The sequence below is a fragment of the Macaca mulatta genome, chromosome 5 (assembly GCF_049350105.2).
Source record: "Macaca mulatta isolate MMU2019108-1 chromosome 5, T2T-MMU8v2.0, whole genome shotgun sequence".
Taxonomy (NCBI): domain Eukaryota; kingdom Metazoa; phylum Chordata; class Mammalia; order Primates; family Cercopithecidae; genus Macaca; species Macaca mulatta.
This window is the reverse complement of record NC_133410.1, coordinates 63,208,416-63,226,830: the sequence shown is the minus strand read 5'-3', so window position 1 is coordinate 63,226,830 and position 18,415 is coordinate 63,208,416. Positions and strand designations below refer to the sequence as shown.

Sequence of the window (18,415 nt, the reverse complement as noted above, 5' to 3'; positions counted from 1 at the left end):
ACTGTTATTATACATAATAAGAGACTTGACTTGACAGCTCCTATAATAACACATTCTAAATTTTAAATTTGATGTGTGTTTTTTACTTTAAACTCTTGTGATGGCAAAACCATTTTCCTCAAAGCTGATTGGTTATACAGGTATACAACAGTGCTTAAATGGAACCTTGCTGGGCCAAGCTTTCTGCCAAGGAGGAATCTTTTTATTTTGAGCCTTTTTGATGCTGCACATGATATCTGACTGAAGAATTTTTGTTTTATCATTAAGAAATAAATGTGTCTTGCTTCTTGAGATCTCCCTGGCTTCAGCAATTTGTAGTCATTTCCACTATAGACCATTAAGAATATATTTCAAAGGCAAGCTAACAAAGTTCAAGTAAAAATTATTTTTTATATATTACAGCTTCTAATTGGCATTGGGTAAGTATTAGAGATTATCAACATAAATTACATATAGTGCCAAATAATGAATTTAATTCCTAGATGTTGGTTAATTCTCCTTATTTCATTCATTGTTGTTGGTTGTGTAGTCATTGTATGCAGACTAATCTTCTGATAAAACTTTAAACTCCTCAGTTTATTTGGTGCATTTATTTTTCTTATAAGTTTTTTCCAGCCTTCTTAGACCTCCTTTAATACTGTGACTTTGTACATTTCCCCATAGTGAAGTCTAGTTTTGTCACCATTGCCCTAGAAGTATCTCAAAATACATTGCCTGTGTCATTTCCTCTCTGATTTAGCTTTCATCCTACTTTTAAAGCAACAGAAGATTAAACTTGATTTTGTGGCCCCCTAATACAGGCATGACTGGATAAAATAATTAACATGACATGTTCTGCCTTAGAACTGAAGCTTTGCTATTCATTTCATTTATTTGTTCCATTTCTATAATTTAGTTTCTTCTCATGCTAAAGCTGTATTTTTCTTAAAGGCTTATAAAAATTTTGCTGAAAAAAAATGTTGGTGCTTCGGTGCAGGGATGGAACCTCTTTTCCTAAACTAGACAACTTGGTGAGTACTTTCATTTATTTTTGCCAATACATACAGGTTCTCAAACTAGATACTGTCAGAAATACACTTGAGAGGGCCAAACACTACTGAAATATATCAGAAGAATTAAAGAGCGTCTGCTTTCACAGATGGAATGGAAGAAGAACTTACAAAGTCATTGTACTTTGTGGCAATCATTATGAGTGTTACTTTCAACTCAAAAAATAACTAATTATAGATTTTAATCATGAACTGTTAGAGATGGAAGGGATCTCAGTCATCCAACATAATACACTAATTTTACAGAAGAGAAAATGAGTTTTCTATTTGCAAATATAAAGGCTATATATATTATCAAGAATCACTGTGACAGCTACTAGAGAGATGAGATGAATGATTAAGCAAGGCAGAAATTAACCATCCAAAAGTACCCTTAAATCTTGGGCCATAATCTTAGAAACATTTAGCAAAGAAAACTTTCACCAGTATTCTCTTTATTAGTTTCCACATATTGTTGTATCCTATACTAAACACACTAGTTTCAGCTGTTGTTTTTCATTCTCTATGATATTCTAACTCTGAAAATCTTTAAACAGTAGGAAAGGTATTTACATACCACTGCTTCCTTTGTTTAATTACATTCTACCATTTTTTCTAATATATGAAAGAAAACTCATTACACCCACAATTTAGGAAAATGTCCATTATAAAAATCCTAAAGCATCATTTATGTTGCTCCTATAGGAAGTAAACAGAAGGGTAGGCATCGGTCCAATTATGCTAGATGCATTTTATGTCCAGAAAAGGAAGAAAGAACGAAAGGAATGAATAACAACTGGGTGTCTACATGTTGGTTACTATGCTAGGAAATGGGCTATATCTGATATACAATGAAAATGAATCATTCTGATTAAAATCTTTTATTTTCCTCTATTGTATATGCAAATAGAAAGTTTTCTTAAGAAATTACTCAAGTAAGTGTTTCAGAATAAACTTTGTTCAAAGATGTAAATACAAGACTTAATTTTACAAGTCTTTCATAATTAACTAGAGTGGGATAAATGAATGAACCCCGTTAAAAACAATCTCCAAACTTCATACATAAGTCTATATGTTTAATCAAGGTATCTAATAAAGAGATAAATTTACTATTCTGCCTATTTCCTATTTCTCCCTATTTTCCTAACCACCTTAGAACATAAGTGATTTTTTTTTTTTTTTTTTTTTTGAGACAGAGTCTCGCTCTGTTGCTCAGGCTGGAGTGCAACGACACGATCTCGGCTCACTGCAACCTCCGCCTCCTGGGTTCAAGTGATTCTCCTGCCTCAGCCTCCCGTGTGGCTGGTATTGCAGGTGTGAGACACCATGCCTGACTAATTTTTGTATTTTTAGTAGAGACAAGTTTTCACCATGATGGCTGGGCTGGTCTCGGGCTCCTGACCTCAGGTGATCCGCCCCCCTCAGCCTCCCAAAGTACTGGGATTAAGGTGTGAGCCACCGTACCTGGTCACATAAGTGATTTTTAAAGGAAGTGATGATGATGATGATAATAATAATAACAATAGGAACAATAGAGGAAACCAGGAAAAAAATAATTCTGAATATTCCAGTTTACTTAGTCTCTATGTAACAGAATATTTTCTACAACGTCTTAGAAAGTAGCACAAAGTTTTGATTTTGTAGTGTGCCCTCCTTGAAACTAAGATTATTCGGTACGATGAATGTAGTTGGACATCACTATTCCTTTACAAATCAACTAGTAACTAGAAACTCAACCCCATTAATATTCCTATTTTGGGGATAACCTCCTAATTTCTAATTTTCACATTCTGGTCCTATGAAATCTCTCTCTTTCTCTCTCTCTCTCTCTTTCTCTCTCTCTCTCTCTCTCTCTCTCTGTTTCCCTGTCTCTCTGTCTCTCTCTCTCTCTCTCTCTCACACACACGTTTATATTTCCTTTTAATCTGACTCTTTTGGCAGCTTGAAAAGTACCAGGTGATAACTACCTAATAGTTTCTTGACATAAAATAAAAATGGCAGCAGGGACCTTATCTATTTCCATACTCTCCTTGACAGACAAATAGGCTAGTAGCTAGGTAAGTGCAGAGTGCCCTAAGCATACTTATTTCACAGACCAAAAATAAAAATCAGTTTTTTATTCTAGGTACCAAAAGGAAAAATGAAGATTCTCCTGGTCTTTCTAGGGCTTCTTGGTAATTCTGTTGCTATGCCAGTGAGTATTTTTTAAATGTTAGCTCTTCTCTTTGTGTTCTATCATTGTATAGCTTAGGAACATTGTTGAACTTATTTCAGCTGATGTTCTGCATTTGTCACTGGCATTCTCTTACTTCCAGATGCACATGCCCCGAATGCCTGGATTTAGCAGTAAAAGTGAGGAGGTATGTATGTTCAGTCTCAGGGGAGACGTTATCCAGAGTCCTATCTCACAAGTTTATTAAAAAGGAGAACATTGGAAAATTGTCTGATATATAATATTTCTTATGAAAGAGGTAAAAAGAGGGAGAGTTGGAAGTCTTAAACTCTCAAATCGAGGCAAAGTAGTAATTTCCCCAGCCATCAGCCTACCTATGTACTTCAATGTTCCCTTTCAAAGTAAATGTGGATTTGTGTTAAAATCTAGTTGATGTTACCTTATTTGCTAAGTTTTTTAGCTAGCAAAAGTGACCAATAGTATCAAGGGTTATTAGAAGGTAGATGCTTAAAAATATAAATATCTTTTACATGACTCATAGCCCAGGTCATTAATCAAATTCAATACATATCAGAAAGATGAATCATCTTGTCACATAATTCTCATGTTCTCAAATCCTGAACTCTCAAAGGATAGAACAGAACATTCAAATACTTTAGAGTAGACCAGATTTTTATTTTCTGTGATTCTTTATTGATTCTTCTCAAAATAAAATTCTGACTTAAAAGTTAAAGTGCCTGAGAAGCTTCTTAAAATTTAATTGTACACTTACTTAAAATTTAAGCATAAGTAGTAAAAGATAATATGACTGTTGTGCATTAAAATCGGAAATTTTTACACTGGGAAGTTCTCAGGTTGAAAAAGAAATTTTACTTATTTTTTTATGATTTGTGCATTGATTTAATAAAAGTTTCACTTTGTATCATATTAATGGATTCCTTTGGTTGCAGATGATGCGGTATAATCAATTCAACTTTATGACCCTCCCACATGTAAGTTTTTCTTTATGTTATTTCTGGTGATTTCTAGTTTATCTAGATAACTCCATTATAAAGTTTGCCTTAGCCAATAGAGACACCAATCCACATGTTTTAAGTATAATGTAATCATTACAAAAGTTTCAAGATGGAAAAAGTATTGCCCCATCCTCTCACACCAAATTTTCTTCTTATTCATTACTATTGTTCTTTCATGTAAATCCAAATAATTACTAATTAGAAATGTTATTTATTTGAGACTGAGTCTCAAATGTATAGTCAAGAAAAAATAGTTCTGTGAAAATATCACATAAGATGTCACAAATAATGACAATAAAAATAACAGAGTAAGTACTGGTGGGGGATAAATTTTACTTGGATTATCTTGAAAGATAACACTACAGTTACAAAGCAAGTTTTATGTTCTTTAAATAAATATAGGTTATTCTTGTCACTGTATGCTAATTATCAGAACAAACTGATAAATCAAGTATCAGGTGGTTCTTTGGCACAATTTTTCTGATAAAATTCTATGTTAGCACAATAACACTACACATCACTTTTGATTTCCGTGAAATGATCATGAGGGCCATTTTGAGGGGAAAATCAAGGACTACATCCATTTTTTTGTAATCCTTTTTATTCAAGTCATTCTCTTTTAAAGTTCTTTGATTAAAATAATCATTGTGAATTTCCTCTTCCTCAGCTTTTGATTGGCTCAACTTTTTCATACTCTTGTTTTTAGTTTTAGTGACTTTGCCTGTGATTTGAAATTTTTACCAACTTAGTTGTTTGCAATTTTGAATTTCATCAATCCACAAAGCATGGGTACATCATCCAAGAGATAGCAAGAAACTAATTAATGAAGACTGGGGATAGAGACAGGTGTTAAACCAGGGAGGAAATATTTTGATGAGAACTGATGTTGCAAGACTGACCATACATAAATTATCATAAATTTAGAAATTAGCATTTTTATAAATTATCATAAATTTATAAATTAACATTTTTAGATTATAACTACTTTTGCTTCCCTGCCCAACCTTGTAATTGTGGCGATTTTGATAACAAAAATGGATTTAATGAGGATCCACCTGTAACCAAGAAACGCAGACACCATATAAATGTGTTTACACAGACTGAATTTTTATCCTCTCTTTTCCTATTTTTCTTGTTTTTCATTTTTTGCTTTACAATCTCACTTACTTTATCTTATTTTTGTTTTTTCTCTTCTTTATCCAGCCTTATAACAAATCACATGGGTTCTGAATACAACATTAAATTTTCTGTAACCTGACTTGTATACTTCCGACCTGAGTTAGAGTTTCAGAGTTAGAAAATCATCAGTCAAATTCTTAAGCTGAGATTTCTCACCTAGTTCTGCCTTTTAGTTTGTTTTGGTTGTTTGGCTTTCTAGAAGACTGAAGTTAATTCTGTAAGACTGTGTGTAAGGAAAATCTAACTAAAGATCTCAAAGCTTCCATAGTTAAGTCAAGTTCCATAGGACTTTTAAGCTCTTTGACTGAGTTTTGGACGATGACGTTAGAGGATGGAGAGAGACTGAACCTCAACTCTATTACGATTTCACTATTATTTGCTACCCTTTCAGTTGGCACACCTGGGGCCCTTCTTTGGAAACGGTCTCCCTCAGCAATTTCCACAGTACCAGATGCCCATGTGGCCTCAGCCACCACCATGGCACCCACAGAAACCCTCAGCACAAAAACGTCATAATAAGACTGATCAGACCCAAGAAACCCAGAAACCCAACCAGACTCAGTCAAAAAAGCCACCACAAAAGCGGCCTTTGAAGCAGCCATCGCATACTCCAGCCCAGCCCGAAGAGGAAGCTCAGCCACCTCAGGTGAGACTTGCACAGAAAAATTCCATATCTGTAAATAGCCTCGGAGAGATTTGGAGGACCATGCCACCCCCATATACACACTTCAATATAGGTGCTATGTTGCAGTACCATCTTTTGTTTTGACATGCATCCAAAACTGCATGGCAAGTCAACTCCAATCTTGTTTGGTTCAAATTACCCAAATACTGTTGCCTTTTAAAAGCTCCTTTTAAATTACCGAGACAACATGGTGTAATAACATGAGCACTAATCTAACAGTTGAGAATCAAAGATTCAAGTCCTATACCTGGTCCTTATTAGTCGTATGATATTGAACAAGTTACTTCACCTTTCTAGGTTTCAGTTTCCCCATGAGTAAACTAAATGGTTTCCAAGTTTCATCCAGATCTATGCTTTGATGCTCTAAAATATTGCTCTTAAATTAACGTTGCTTCCAGTACTAGTATGACACAAGGTAAGAAGATGTGCAAATGGTTTCTCAAGAGCTCATCCAGTGTGGGGGGAGCTTCAAAAAATACTGGCTTTTAGGCCAGGCACAGTGGCTCAGATCTGTAATCCCAACATTTTGGGAGGCCAAGGTAGGCAGATCACCTGAGGTCAGGAGTTCGAGACCAGCCTGGCCAACATAGTGAAACCCTGTCTCTACTAAAAATACAAAAAGTAGCTGGGCTTGGTGGCACACACCTGTAATCCCAGCTATTCAGGAGGCTAAGGCAGGAGAATCGCTTGAACCCAGGAGGCGGAGGTTGCAGTGAGGCAAGATCATGCCACTGCACTCCAGCCTGGGCAGCAGAGAAAGACTCTGTCTCAAAAACTAAAAAGAAAACACTGGCTTTTGGTCAGTTAACACTTATTATCAGACACTATTACAGATGTAGGGAACACAAAATTGAATGAAAAGACACTCCTGGATTGGAATCCTGGCTTCAATCATTTACGAACTATGAGATTTTGGGCAAGTGATCAAACTTCTCTGAACTTCATGTTCTTAAGTCAAATGGGAATAGTAATAGTTTATATCTTCTATGGTTATATGAGAATGAAATGAGTTTAACAATATAAAATGCTCAGCACAGAGCCTGGAACGTGTGTCCAATAATACTAATTGTTATTATCATTATCATCTTTGCCCTATAAAAAACACACACTTTAATGCAAAGTGAAATGTAGACTGCCAAGTTTCAATTGTATTTAGTTGGTTTGCTTCATTTTTTTATGTATTCTTCTCAATACCACATCACTCTGATTCTTTCTTTCTCTCTAGGCATTCCCACCATTTGGAAATGGGCTATTCCTCTATCCACCACCATGGCAAATTCCACAGGTGATAAATTGTTTTTTTCTTTACACTATAAGTGAAAAATAATATTAGTATGTTATAGTTTAAATTAATATAAATTCATACATTCTAATGGAATACCATATACCAGTCAGTAGATGGTATGAAACAAAACCAGCGCATCAGTAATCATGCAGAAAAGGAACAGAGAATTTTTTGAATTTCATACTCAGACAAATTAGTGACATAAATACAACCTAAATCCCCAAACAGATACAAATAACTTAGCTAATAAATTAACATTAAAAGGTTGTGCTACTTCATTACTATTTCCCCACATCCTTAAGAAATTTTTAAAAAAAAAATTATCTTCATTTAATGTAATGGGGAAATTGGGACACAGGACAAAATGGAGTTTGAAAACCATAGGGTGAGCTATAATTAGACTAAGACATTTTCATCCTATCTTACTGTTTCTAGCCACAGATATATCATTATAAAGAATCTTGGGGCTGGTCACGGTGGCTCACACCTGTAATCCCAGCACTCTGGGAGGCCAAGGTGGGTGATCACTTGAGGTCAGGAGTTCAAAACCAGCCTGGCCAACATGGTGAAACCCTGTCTCTACAAAAAATACAAAAATTTGCCAGGCATGGTGGTGCATGCTTGTAATCCCAGCACTTTGGGAAGCCCAGGCAGGCGGATCACCTGAGGTCAGGAGTTCAAGACCAGCCTGACCAACAAGGTGAAACCTCGTCTCTACTAAAAATACAAAGATTAACTGGGTGTGATGGCAGGTACCTGTAATCCCAGATATTTGGAGGCTGAGGGAGGAGGCTCACTTGAGCCCAGGAAGCAGAGGTTTCAGTGAGCTGAGATCGTGCCATTGCACTCCAGCCTAGGTGACAGAGTGAGACTCCGTCTCAAAAAAAAAAAAATCTTGCAAAATATTATTTACAAAAAGCCTCAAAGAATCTTAAATGTTTAAAATCATTAAAATAAAAGATAATACTGAAATTGCATCATAGGCGTTAAAAATATGAATGGCAAAATAAACTTTTTGAACTAAAGAAATATTAACGACCAGTTGCTGCTAAACAAACAAAACAACAGGAAATATTTGTTGACTGTTCATTCAGCTATGACATAGGTTTTCCTTGTCTACAACTCTATAACCAGGAAGGCTTTTTATCAATGAGGAACAATTCATTTTAAAGAGTAAGAGTTCCTTACATTGTTCCTCCTTGAAAGAGTGACTTTCTTTTATTACCTATGCTGAACTAAGGAAGTTAAGGCAGTATAAGGTAAAGATTTTAAAAACAGATAAACATGATTCTAATGCTGAAGTAACTATTAATCTCATCTACATAAAACTTGAGAGGCAGAAACTCGGCCTCCAAGTTTGATTAGGAGAATTAACTTTAGTCAAATAAAAATATCATAGTAATAATCCAAGGATTGTCAGTTTGCAGTTTGTCTCCCTAAACATGAAGCCACATTCTAAAAACAACATTGTTACTTAATCTCTATTATTAGATGCTCTAATATGGATGCTTGGATTCTAACAGCACTCAAATTTCTCTCTCTCACCCTCTCTCTCTGTATGTGTGTGCATGGTGTGTGTTTGTTGGGGGTTGTGGAGGGTATGTTTTGAGTGTTAGAGGTGGTAAGGAGGATTGCCAGGAGATGCAGCCATACAGAGTATTTTAAGTAGGATAATCTGGGATCCAGCTGAAGCCTTTGTATTTACCAGTGTTCACTGTTAGATCATAATTCTTAGCAGCTGGACTGTGAGAGCTAATAATTCAAAGGCTAAAAGCTCAGAGTACTAACTGAGCTCGATCACTGACTTGAGCTATTTTTAGACACCCTGAGTCTTACAAATGGCAGCATCGAAAGTGGTTTTCTCCTGTGTTCACTGTGTTTTTCACTTCTCAGAGGTTACCGCCACCAGGTTATGGACGCCCACCAGCCAGCAATGAAGAAGGCGGGGTAAGTACAAGTAAAACTATATTCTCCACTGGAAATTACAGTCTATTCACCACTGCTTTTTTATCCACATCTAATAAAAAAGTTAAAATCCAACACATGAACCTGTAGCTCAAGCTTCCGTGATTTTTTAGAAAATAAAAAAGTGAAACAAATCAAGCTAGCGGTCCAAAGACTGATGCTGGACTCCAGACAGTGATAAAAAGAGAAAAAAAGTAAGAGTTTCTTAGAATGTTATCCTCAAGAGGAAATTAAGTGATATCTAACTTCCTGATTATATTAATACAAATAAATTGAAGCCAAGAAAAGATCAGTTACTACTCAATTTCACTTTTAAGTTATGGATAAACTGAACCCCGCACCCAAGTCTTCTGTCACTCTGTTCAATGGCCTTTTTACTATACCACACTAGGAGAAGAACCAAATATCACAGAGTGATACACTCTTAATTTTCCAGCACTATATCATTTTAGTGATTGTGACATAGCACCCCACCCCCCTGGAACTTACTGTTTTTTCCCTGTATATGTGATATGTCTTCAGTGAACTGTGGTAACTTAATAGCTTTACTGGGGGGTGGGGGACAGACTGTTCTTTTCTTTTTTTTGAGACAGGTGGGACATCACTTGAGCCTGGGGGGTGGAGGTTGCAGTGAGTCATAGCACCACTGCACTCCAGCCTGGGTGACAGAGCGAGACTGTCTCAAACAAAAGAGAGGTTGGCATTACTTGCTCTAAGAGGTCCCTTTCAGCTTTAAGATTATGTATATATACATTTTGTAAGTAAGTCTTTTCATCTCTCACAATCTATTGTTAGCATAGCAGCCAGAGTGACCCTGTGAAAACAATAGTCTAATCTTGTCGCTCCTCTGCTCAGTCCCTGCAATGACTGCCACTTTCTTGTCTTTCTTTCTTTTCTTTTCTTTTTTTTTTTTTTGTAAGACAGAGTCTCGCTCTGTCACCCAGGCTGGAGTGCAGTGGCACAATCTCAGTTTACTGCAACCTCCACCTTCTGGGTTCAAGCAATTCAATTCTCATACCTCAGCCTCCCGAGTAGCTGAGATTACAGGTATGTGCCATCACACCTGGCTAATTTTTGTATTTTTGTAAAGATGGGATTTCACCATGTTGACCAGACTGGTATCTGAGGTGATCCAGCCACCTCAGCCTCCCAAAGTGCTGGGATTACAGGCATGAGCCACCACACCTGGCAGAGATTATTCTTAAAATAACATTGAAGATGACTGTGTCAGTAATGGTATAAGGCACTTGTTCATAAAATAACATTGAAGATGACTGTGTCGGTAATGGTATAAGGTGCTTGTTCATAAAATAACATTGAAGATGACTGTGTCAGTAATGGTATAAGGCGCTCTCAAATGTATCATGAAATAACCCCAAATAAAAATGATTCAGATTATTGTATGCAACCTAGAAACTGGCACTTCAAATTTTCATATGCATAAGATAAGAAAGGAAGCCGAAAGATCCAGGCAGTTACCATAGGCTTTAAGAAGCCTGTATTCAGGCCAGGCACAGGTGGCTCACACCTATAATCCCAGCACTTTGGGAGGCTGAGGCGGGTGGATCACTTGAGGTAAGGAGTTTGAGACCAGCCTGGCCAACATGGTGAAATCTACTAAGAATACAAAAATTAGCCGGGTGTGGTGGTGCTGGCCTGTAATCCCAGCTACTGTGGAGCCTGAGGCAGAAGAATCGCTTGAATCCAGGACGGGGAGGTTGCAATGAGCTAAGATCTCAGCGTTGCACTCCAGCCTGGGCGACAGAGCAAGACTCAGTCTCAAAAAACAAAAAAGTAAAGAAATCTGAATTTAGATAGGCACAATGGCTCACACCGTAATCCCAACACTTTGGGAGGTTGAGACAGGAGGATCACTTAAGCCCAGGATTTCAAGACCAGCCTGGGCAACATAGGGAGACTAAAATAAATGTTAGGCAAATATGGTGGCATGCACCTGTAGTCCCAGCTACTCAGGAGGCTGAAGTGGGAGGATCACTTTAGCCTGGGAAGTCAAGGCTGCAGTGAACCCTGATCTTGCCACTGCGATCCAGCCTGGGCGACAAAGAGAAACCCTGTCTCAAAAACTAAGATGTCTGTATTCTACCGCTTGAGGGTACTACCTGATTTCCTGCATGATCTTGTTACTTCCTCACCTGTCTGTCTCATCTCCATCAACAAATGGGGATTAAAATACTTTTTCTTTATATTTCATTTGTTTTAAAAGAAAAATCAAACGATTTAAATGCCACACAAATGTCTAACAAACATACTGACTGACAGAATTCGTGATGATTAAATCATTCATTAAATGAAAATTTATTAAGAGCATTCTCCACTCCTCGGTACTGGAAAACAAGGATGAGAAACATAATGTTTTCATTCCAAATCTTCACATGAGAGAATTAAATGGAAGAATCCCAGGAAAATAGGCAACTGAAATTCAGTGGGATGATTGTGATGACAGAAACCTGTACTGCTGTGGACTCCTAGGAATAGGACCTAATTCTGCCCATGGAAGTCAAGACACAGAAGGTAGAAATCAAACTGAGCTCTGAAGGACGAGTCAAGTTTGCCAGGGGAATAAATGTGTCGGTGGAAGAAGTTTCAATATGAATGAGCTGTGTGCAAAGGCACTGAAACATAAAAAGAATAGAGAACCCAGAGAATTCAGAGTAGTTGCGATTTGCAACTGCATAAAGTGCAAGGGGGAGGAAATGAGGCTGAAAGTAATAGTTATAGCCCAGATTATTATTAAAAAATTGTATTATTATATAATATATAACACTTATCAGGCACTAAGTACCCGGCACTGAGCTGTACTCATTTTGTCCCATTTGACCCTCATGACAACCTATGAGGTAGACGTTATTTTATTATCATCCCCATATTACAAATGAATAAACCAAGGTTAACCCACAATCATACTACTAATACTGGTGGAATGGGGATTTTAATGCACATCTGCCTAGAGCCCCACTCTTTAGCAGCATGTTGTACTGCTTTGTATGTTATTCTAAGGGATTTAGAGTTTATTTTGTAAAGGAGAACTTTAAATACAAATTTAAAGAGGAAAGGGGCCAAATTTCCATATACCCACTCTCAGCCTCTACTACTCTGATGGCAATGCAGAAGCAAGATTAAAGGAAAGTAAGACTGCATCCAGAGTAGCCAGTAAGAAAACTATTCTAACAGTTCAGGGGTACTGTGGATTAAGGAAGTGGGAACAAGGATGAAAGCTTAGATTTTATAGGACCTGGTTATTAATAGTCTGGAGTACTAAGAGAGAGCAGAAACTTGAGAAACTGTACAGATAGTGGTGAATGTTGCTCAAATATAGAACATTGGAGGAGGAGATTTGGCAGGAGATGAGCCCAGTTCTGGGTGCATTCAGTTGGAGGTACTCATGAAATCTTTAGTGGAGATGTTTTGCTGCCTCAACCTTGGGTGGGAGTGTTGTGGGTTAGAATTATGCCTTTGGGAGTTGTTAGCATGTATGCCTATTGAAAGCATGGGCTGATGCAATAGAATTCTTCTTCTTTTATTTTTTTTTTGTTTGTTTGTTTTTGAGACAGATTCTTGCTCTGTCACCAGGCTGGAATGCAGTGGCACTATCTGGGCTCATTGCAACCTCCACCTCCTGGGTTCAGGCGATTATCCTGCCTCACCCTCCTGAGTAACTGGGACCTCAGGCACGCGCACCACCACACCCAGCTAATTTTTGTATTTTTAGTAGAGATGGGGTTTCACCATGTTGGCCAGGATGGTCTCAATCTCTTGACCTCGTGATCCGCCTGCCTCGGCCTTCCAAAGTGCTGGCATTACAGGAGCAATAGAAATCTTAAAAGAGATATGTAAAAAGAAAACAGAAAAATTAGGAAAATGGAAGATGAAATCATTAAAAACAAAACAAAAACCCTCAGATATATAAGACCTAAAAAGAGAAAGCTGACCAGTGGTCAGAAATAAATACCAGAAGAGAGAACCAGAAAAAGTATGGTCATGGAAACCAAGGAGGAATCAAATTTCAAGAAAGAAAGTAAAGCTAATGATGTTAAAAGAAACATGTGACTGATAAGATTTCCCTGTTATACTAAAAAATTCCAAGCAACACCATGGTGGAAAACAAAGGGTAATACTGATTTCCATTTTCTTTCCTACAGAATCCTTACTTTGGATATTTTGGATATCATGGCTTTGGGGGTCGCCCTCCTTATTATTCAGAAGAAATGTTTGAACAAGATTTTGAAAAACCCAAAGAAGAAGATCCTCCTAAAGCAGAAAGTCCAGGCACAGAACCCACAGCTAATTCAACAGTTACTGAGACGAATTCTACCCAATCAAATCCTAAAGGGAGTCAGGGTGGAAATGACACCAGCCCCACAGGAAACAGTATCCCAGGACCGAACACTGGGAACAACCCTCCAGCTCAAAATGGGATTGTCCCACTCCCTGCAGTCAACACTTCAGGCCAGGGAGGGCCAGGAAGTCAAATCCCATGGAGACCAAGTCAGCCAAATATTCGTGAAAATCATCCAAATCCTAATATAAGAAATTTTCCTTCAGGAAGACGGTGGTATCCCACTGGTACTGCCATGGGGCACAGACAGAATGGGCCTTTTTACAGAAATCGACAAGTTCAAAGGGGTCCTCAGTGGAACTCCTTCGCTTGGGAAGGTAAACAAGTAGTTCGTCCAGGAAATCCAGTTTATCACAAAGTTTACCCTTCTATTTCAAGAGGCAATTATCCCAATTATGCAGGAAATCCAGCAAATCTCAGAAGAAAGCCTCAGGGGCCAAATAAACACCCTATGGGAACTAATGTTGCCCCAGTTGGTCCCAAACATGGCCCTGTTGTTCACAATGAAAAAATCCAAAATCCAAGGGAGAAGCACCTGGGTCCAAAAGAACAAATAATAGTTCCTACAAAGAATCCAACCAGCCCCGGGAGAAACTCTCAACAGTATGAAGTTAATAAATCAAATTATAAACTGCCTCACTCTGAGGGTTATACACCAGTCCCAAATTTTAATTCTGTTGATCAACATGAAAACTCCTATTACCCAAGGGAAGATTCCAGAAAAGTACCAAATTCTGATGGACAAACCCAAAGCCAGATTTTGCCCAAAGGGATGGTTTTAGCGCCAAGAAGGATCCCATATGAATCAGAAACTAATCAGCCAGAATTAAAGCACAGTGCATATCAGCCTGCTGTACACCCTGAGGAAATCCCTTCTGCAAAAGAACATTTTCCTGCTGGAAGAAATACTTGGGACCACCAAGAAATCTCTCCACCTTTTAAGGAACATCCTGGGAGGCAAGAAGAACATTTACCCCATCCTTCCCATGGTTCTAGAGGAAGGGTTTTCTACCCTGAATATAACCCCTATGATCCCAGGGAAAACTCACCATACCGTAGAAGCAATACATGGGATGAGAGAGATGATTCTCCCAATACTATGGGGCAAAAAGAAAGTTCACTCTACCCCATAAATACCCCAGACCACAAGGAGACAGTCCCTTATAATGAAGAAGACCCAATTGATCCAACTGGAGATGAAGTCTTTCCTGGACAAAATAGATGGGGTGAAGAGTTGAGCTTCAAAGGGAGCCCAACAGTTAGGTACTATGAAGGTGAACAATATACCTCAAATCAGCCAAAGGAATATCCTCCCTATTCTTTAGACAATCCATCAAAACCAAGGGAGGATTTTTATTATAGTGAATTCTACCCATGGAACCCGGATGAGAATTTTCCATCATATAATACAGCTCCTACTATGTCACCACCTACAGAGAGCAGGGGTTACTATGTTAATAATGCCGTTAGACCAGAAGAAAGCAATCTATTTCCTTCATGGAATTCCTGGGACCACAGGATACAAGCCCACGGTCAGAAAGAAAGAAGGCCATATTTTAACAGAAATATCTGGGATCAGGCAACACATTTACAAAAAGCCCCAGCTAGGCCACCAGACCAGAAAGGTAACCAGCCCTATTCCAGTAACACTCCAGTTGGGCTTCAGAAAAATCCAATGTGGCATGAAGGTGAGGATTTGAACTATGGCATGCAAATGACTAGGATGAATTCTCCAGAGAGAGAACATTCATCTTTCCCTGACTTCATCCCACAAAGTTACCCATCAGGTCAAAAAGAGGCACATTTATTTCACCTAAGCCAGAGAGGCTCTTGCTGTACTGGTAGCTCCACAGGACCCAAGGACAATCCACTAGCTCTACAAGACTACACTCCATCCTATGGTCTTGCACCTGGGGAGAACCAAGACACCAGTCCTCTGTATACAGAAGGTAGTCATAGCAAGCACACAAGACATATCATCTCCCCAACAAGCACCCTACCAGGCCAAAGAAACAGCTCAGAGAAGATGGAAAATGAAAACCCTTTTAGAGATGATGTGTCCACTCTGAGGAGGAACACACCATGTTCTATAAATAATCAACTGGGCCAAAAGGGAATTATGCCATTTCCTGAAGTCGGTTCCCTTCAAGCAAAGAATACACCTTGTCTCAAAAATGATCTTGGAGGAGATGGGAACAACATTCTGGAACAAATTTTTGAAGACAACCAGCTCAATGAAAGAACTGTTGACCTTACTCCTGAGCAGCTTGTTATTGGTACACCTGATGAAGGCTCCAATCCAGAAGGCATCCAAAGTCAAGTCCAAGAAAATGAGAGTGAGAGACAGCAACAAAGACCATCTAACATCCTGCATTTGCCATGCTTTGGCTCCAAATTAGCAAAGCATCACTCTTCCAGCACTGGAACTCCATCTAGCAATGGAAGGCAAAGCCCATTTGATGGGGATTCAATTATGCCTACTGAAAATCCTAACACATTGGTTGAGTTAGCTACTGGGGAACAATTTAAGAGTACAAATGCAGACCCACTTGATGCAGGTGAACGCAGTCCATTTGAATTCCTTCAAAGAGGGACCAATGCAGAGGACCAGGTACAAGACTGCTTACTACTTCAGGCCTAAGGGTTATCTCAACCAAGCATTCTTGGGGGGAAGAGAAATCACTGACATTCTATACCAATGGTTCCCAAAATTTTTTCCCCAAGACTTAATTAAGTATCTGACTGTCTTGGTGATCCTTAAGTTTTCTCCCCTCTCAGCAATAGGAGTAGCAATCCAGGTGGAGCTAGGAGTAGCAACCCAGGTGGAGCTGAGATTGGGCCTCTGGGGATCACCAGATTTAGCACTTTCACAAATTAGTGCAGACCTTAAAAAAGCAAGAAGGTCATGACCATCCCTGCCTTGAAACTTGGAAGTTACTTGTCTGAGTTAGTTTCCTTTTGCCTGATGACTTCTCTTTTTGCTCTCAAAGTTCCATTCTTGCAAAATTGGTTTTTCAAGACTGAAAGGCAGATTAACTTTCCATTCTACACATGGAGATCCACAAATCAGTATAGTCCTAATGCACTGTACATTTTTTTCTTGTGTTGATCTTGTCAGGTTTTTTCCTACTCAATATTCTCTTCAAGCATTTTTTTCTTCCACTGCCACTCTCTTTACCTTTATCATTTCCTTTTCTTAGCTTTCTTCCTTCTTTTCTCTCTCCCTCAAACTTTCTGTATTTAGCTTTCTATTCCTCATCTTTTTCTCTCTATGTATCACTTCTTACATATTAAGCTCGCTATTTTAACCATTACTAGTCTTTTCTTTATGTCTACCTCCTCCATTATGTCTTCCTCTCTTCCCACCTATCTGTTTTGTCTCCCAATGTACCATTTGTCAACTAATCCCTCTCCTCTCTGACTCCTTTCTTCCCTTCAGTTTATCTTTTTCCCTGCTACACCATTTTCATCTTGACCGCATGTCACTCTCTTCCTTTTTGTATCCACTCTCTAAATCGTACCCTAATTTTTTATTGACCCAGCTTAACCATCATTATAGAATTTATTTTGGAAATGGTAGACACTGATAGCTACTTTTTTTTAGTTATCTTAGGGTCTCTACCAAGTAGACACAGTTCAGTTAGAGAGACGTATTTAAGGAGAAGGGAAGATAGGATACCCAGGACTAGCAGCTTAGGGAAAAGGCTTAGGAAGGTGGAGAATGAGGAACTGAAGAAACTGCCGCTCTGAGACTGCACATCCAGGAAAAAGGACTAGGACTTGCCATACACCACCAAGTTATAATCCGCAGGATCTGTAGAAGACATTTTGGGAAACACTCTCTTAAATAAAAACTCAATGTTTAGTTGTGGTTTTTTTTGTTTTGTTTTGTTTTGTTTTACTAGTTCAACATAAGTGATTCTACCAGTATGTGCTACTACTAAACATTCTTCAAGTCCATGCAGAATTATTTACAGACACTCTTTCTTGGTATCTTGAATAAATTGTGTAAATTATTTTGAAAACTGGATATTTCTATATACCTTGCTTATAATACATCAGTGATTATTATTCTTATTAATAACATGTTGGCCTATTATCTGGATATCCCTTGCCTAGAGCAGGAAACATTCTCAGAATTGCCTAAAAGCATACCTTATAACTTTAAGAGATTTCTTGGGATAAATGTTCAGGGGCAGACTTCATAAGAAGATCTCAAACATTTGGGGAAATACAATGTTGAAAACTTCCTGAGAAAAGGAATCTTGCCCTTGAATCTTCTAAAGCACCTAGCACAGTGTCTTGAACATAGAAGGTACCCAATAAATATATATCAATTGATTTTTTAATGACTTTCAAAACTCCCATGAAAACACCATAGTCTGCTTTTCCTGAAAGGCGACCATCTGGGATGCTGAATGAGCCACCACTCTGTAGCTTTATATATTCAGCAACATTTCCATCATAGAATTTCAGTGTAAGAAGGGACCTTAGAGGTAGATTATCCAGGCCATCCCCTAGTGCTTACATTCCCCTCCCCCTGGCCAGTTTTATATTTTAACCACACATTGAAAAATTCATTAACTTATTCTGTATAAAACTGTCTTTTAAGAATTATCCTTTCAAAATAAAAATGTTATTGTTTCACTAGTTTATTTTTTCAAATGATTTTGTTGAAATCTCAATATGAGTACTTTCATTACAAGATACTCACTTCATATTTCACC

General features: G+C 38.1%; 1 protein-coding gene across 1 annotated transcript; it reads left to right on the top strand.

Moving 5' to 3' along the window:
- Window positions 1–795: 795 nt before the first annotated feature.
- ENAM (enamelin) lies at window positions 796–17,548 on the top strand. Its single transcript, XM_015138576.3, has 8 exons — window positions 796–1,010; window positions 3,154–3,222; window positions 3,344–3,388; window positions 4,152–4,193; window positions 5,788–6,042; window positions 7,307–7,366; window positions 9,260–9,313; window positions 13,492–17,548. The coding sequence occupies exons 1-8, from the start codon at window positions 957–959 to the stop codon at window positions 16,327–16,329; spliced, it is 3,417 nt and encodes a 1,138-aa protein (XP_014994062.3). The 5' UTR covers window positions 796–956; the 3' UTR covers window positions 16,330–17,548.
- Window positions 17,549–18,415: the final 867 nt, after the last annotated feature.

Bases quoted from the DNA above. Each gene is read 5' to 3' on its own strand.
- ENAM (XM_015138576.3), top strand. From the start codon at position 957: ATGTTGGTGCTTCGGTGCAGGGATGGAACCTCTTTTCCTAAACTAGAC. The intron at 1,011-3,153 runs GTGAGTACTTTC...TTTTTATTCTAG, and splicing joins TTCCTAAACTAGACAACTTG to GTACCAAAAGGAAAAATGAA. The intron at 3,389-4,151 runs GTATGTATGTTC...CTTTGGTTGCAG, and splicing joins TTAGCAGTAAAAGTGAGGAG to ATGATGCGGTATAATCAATT.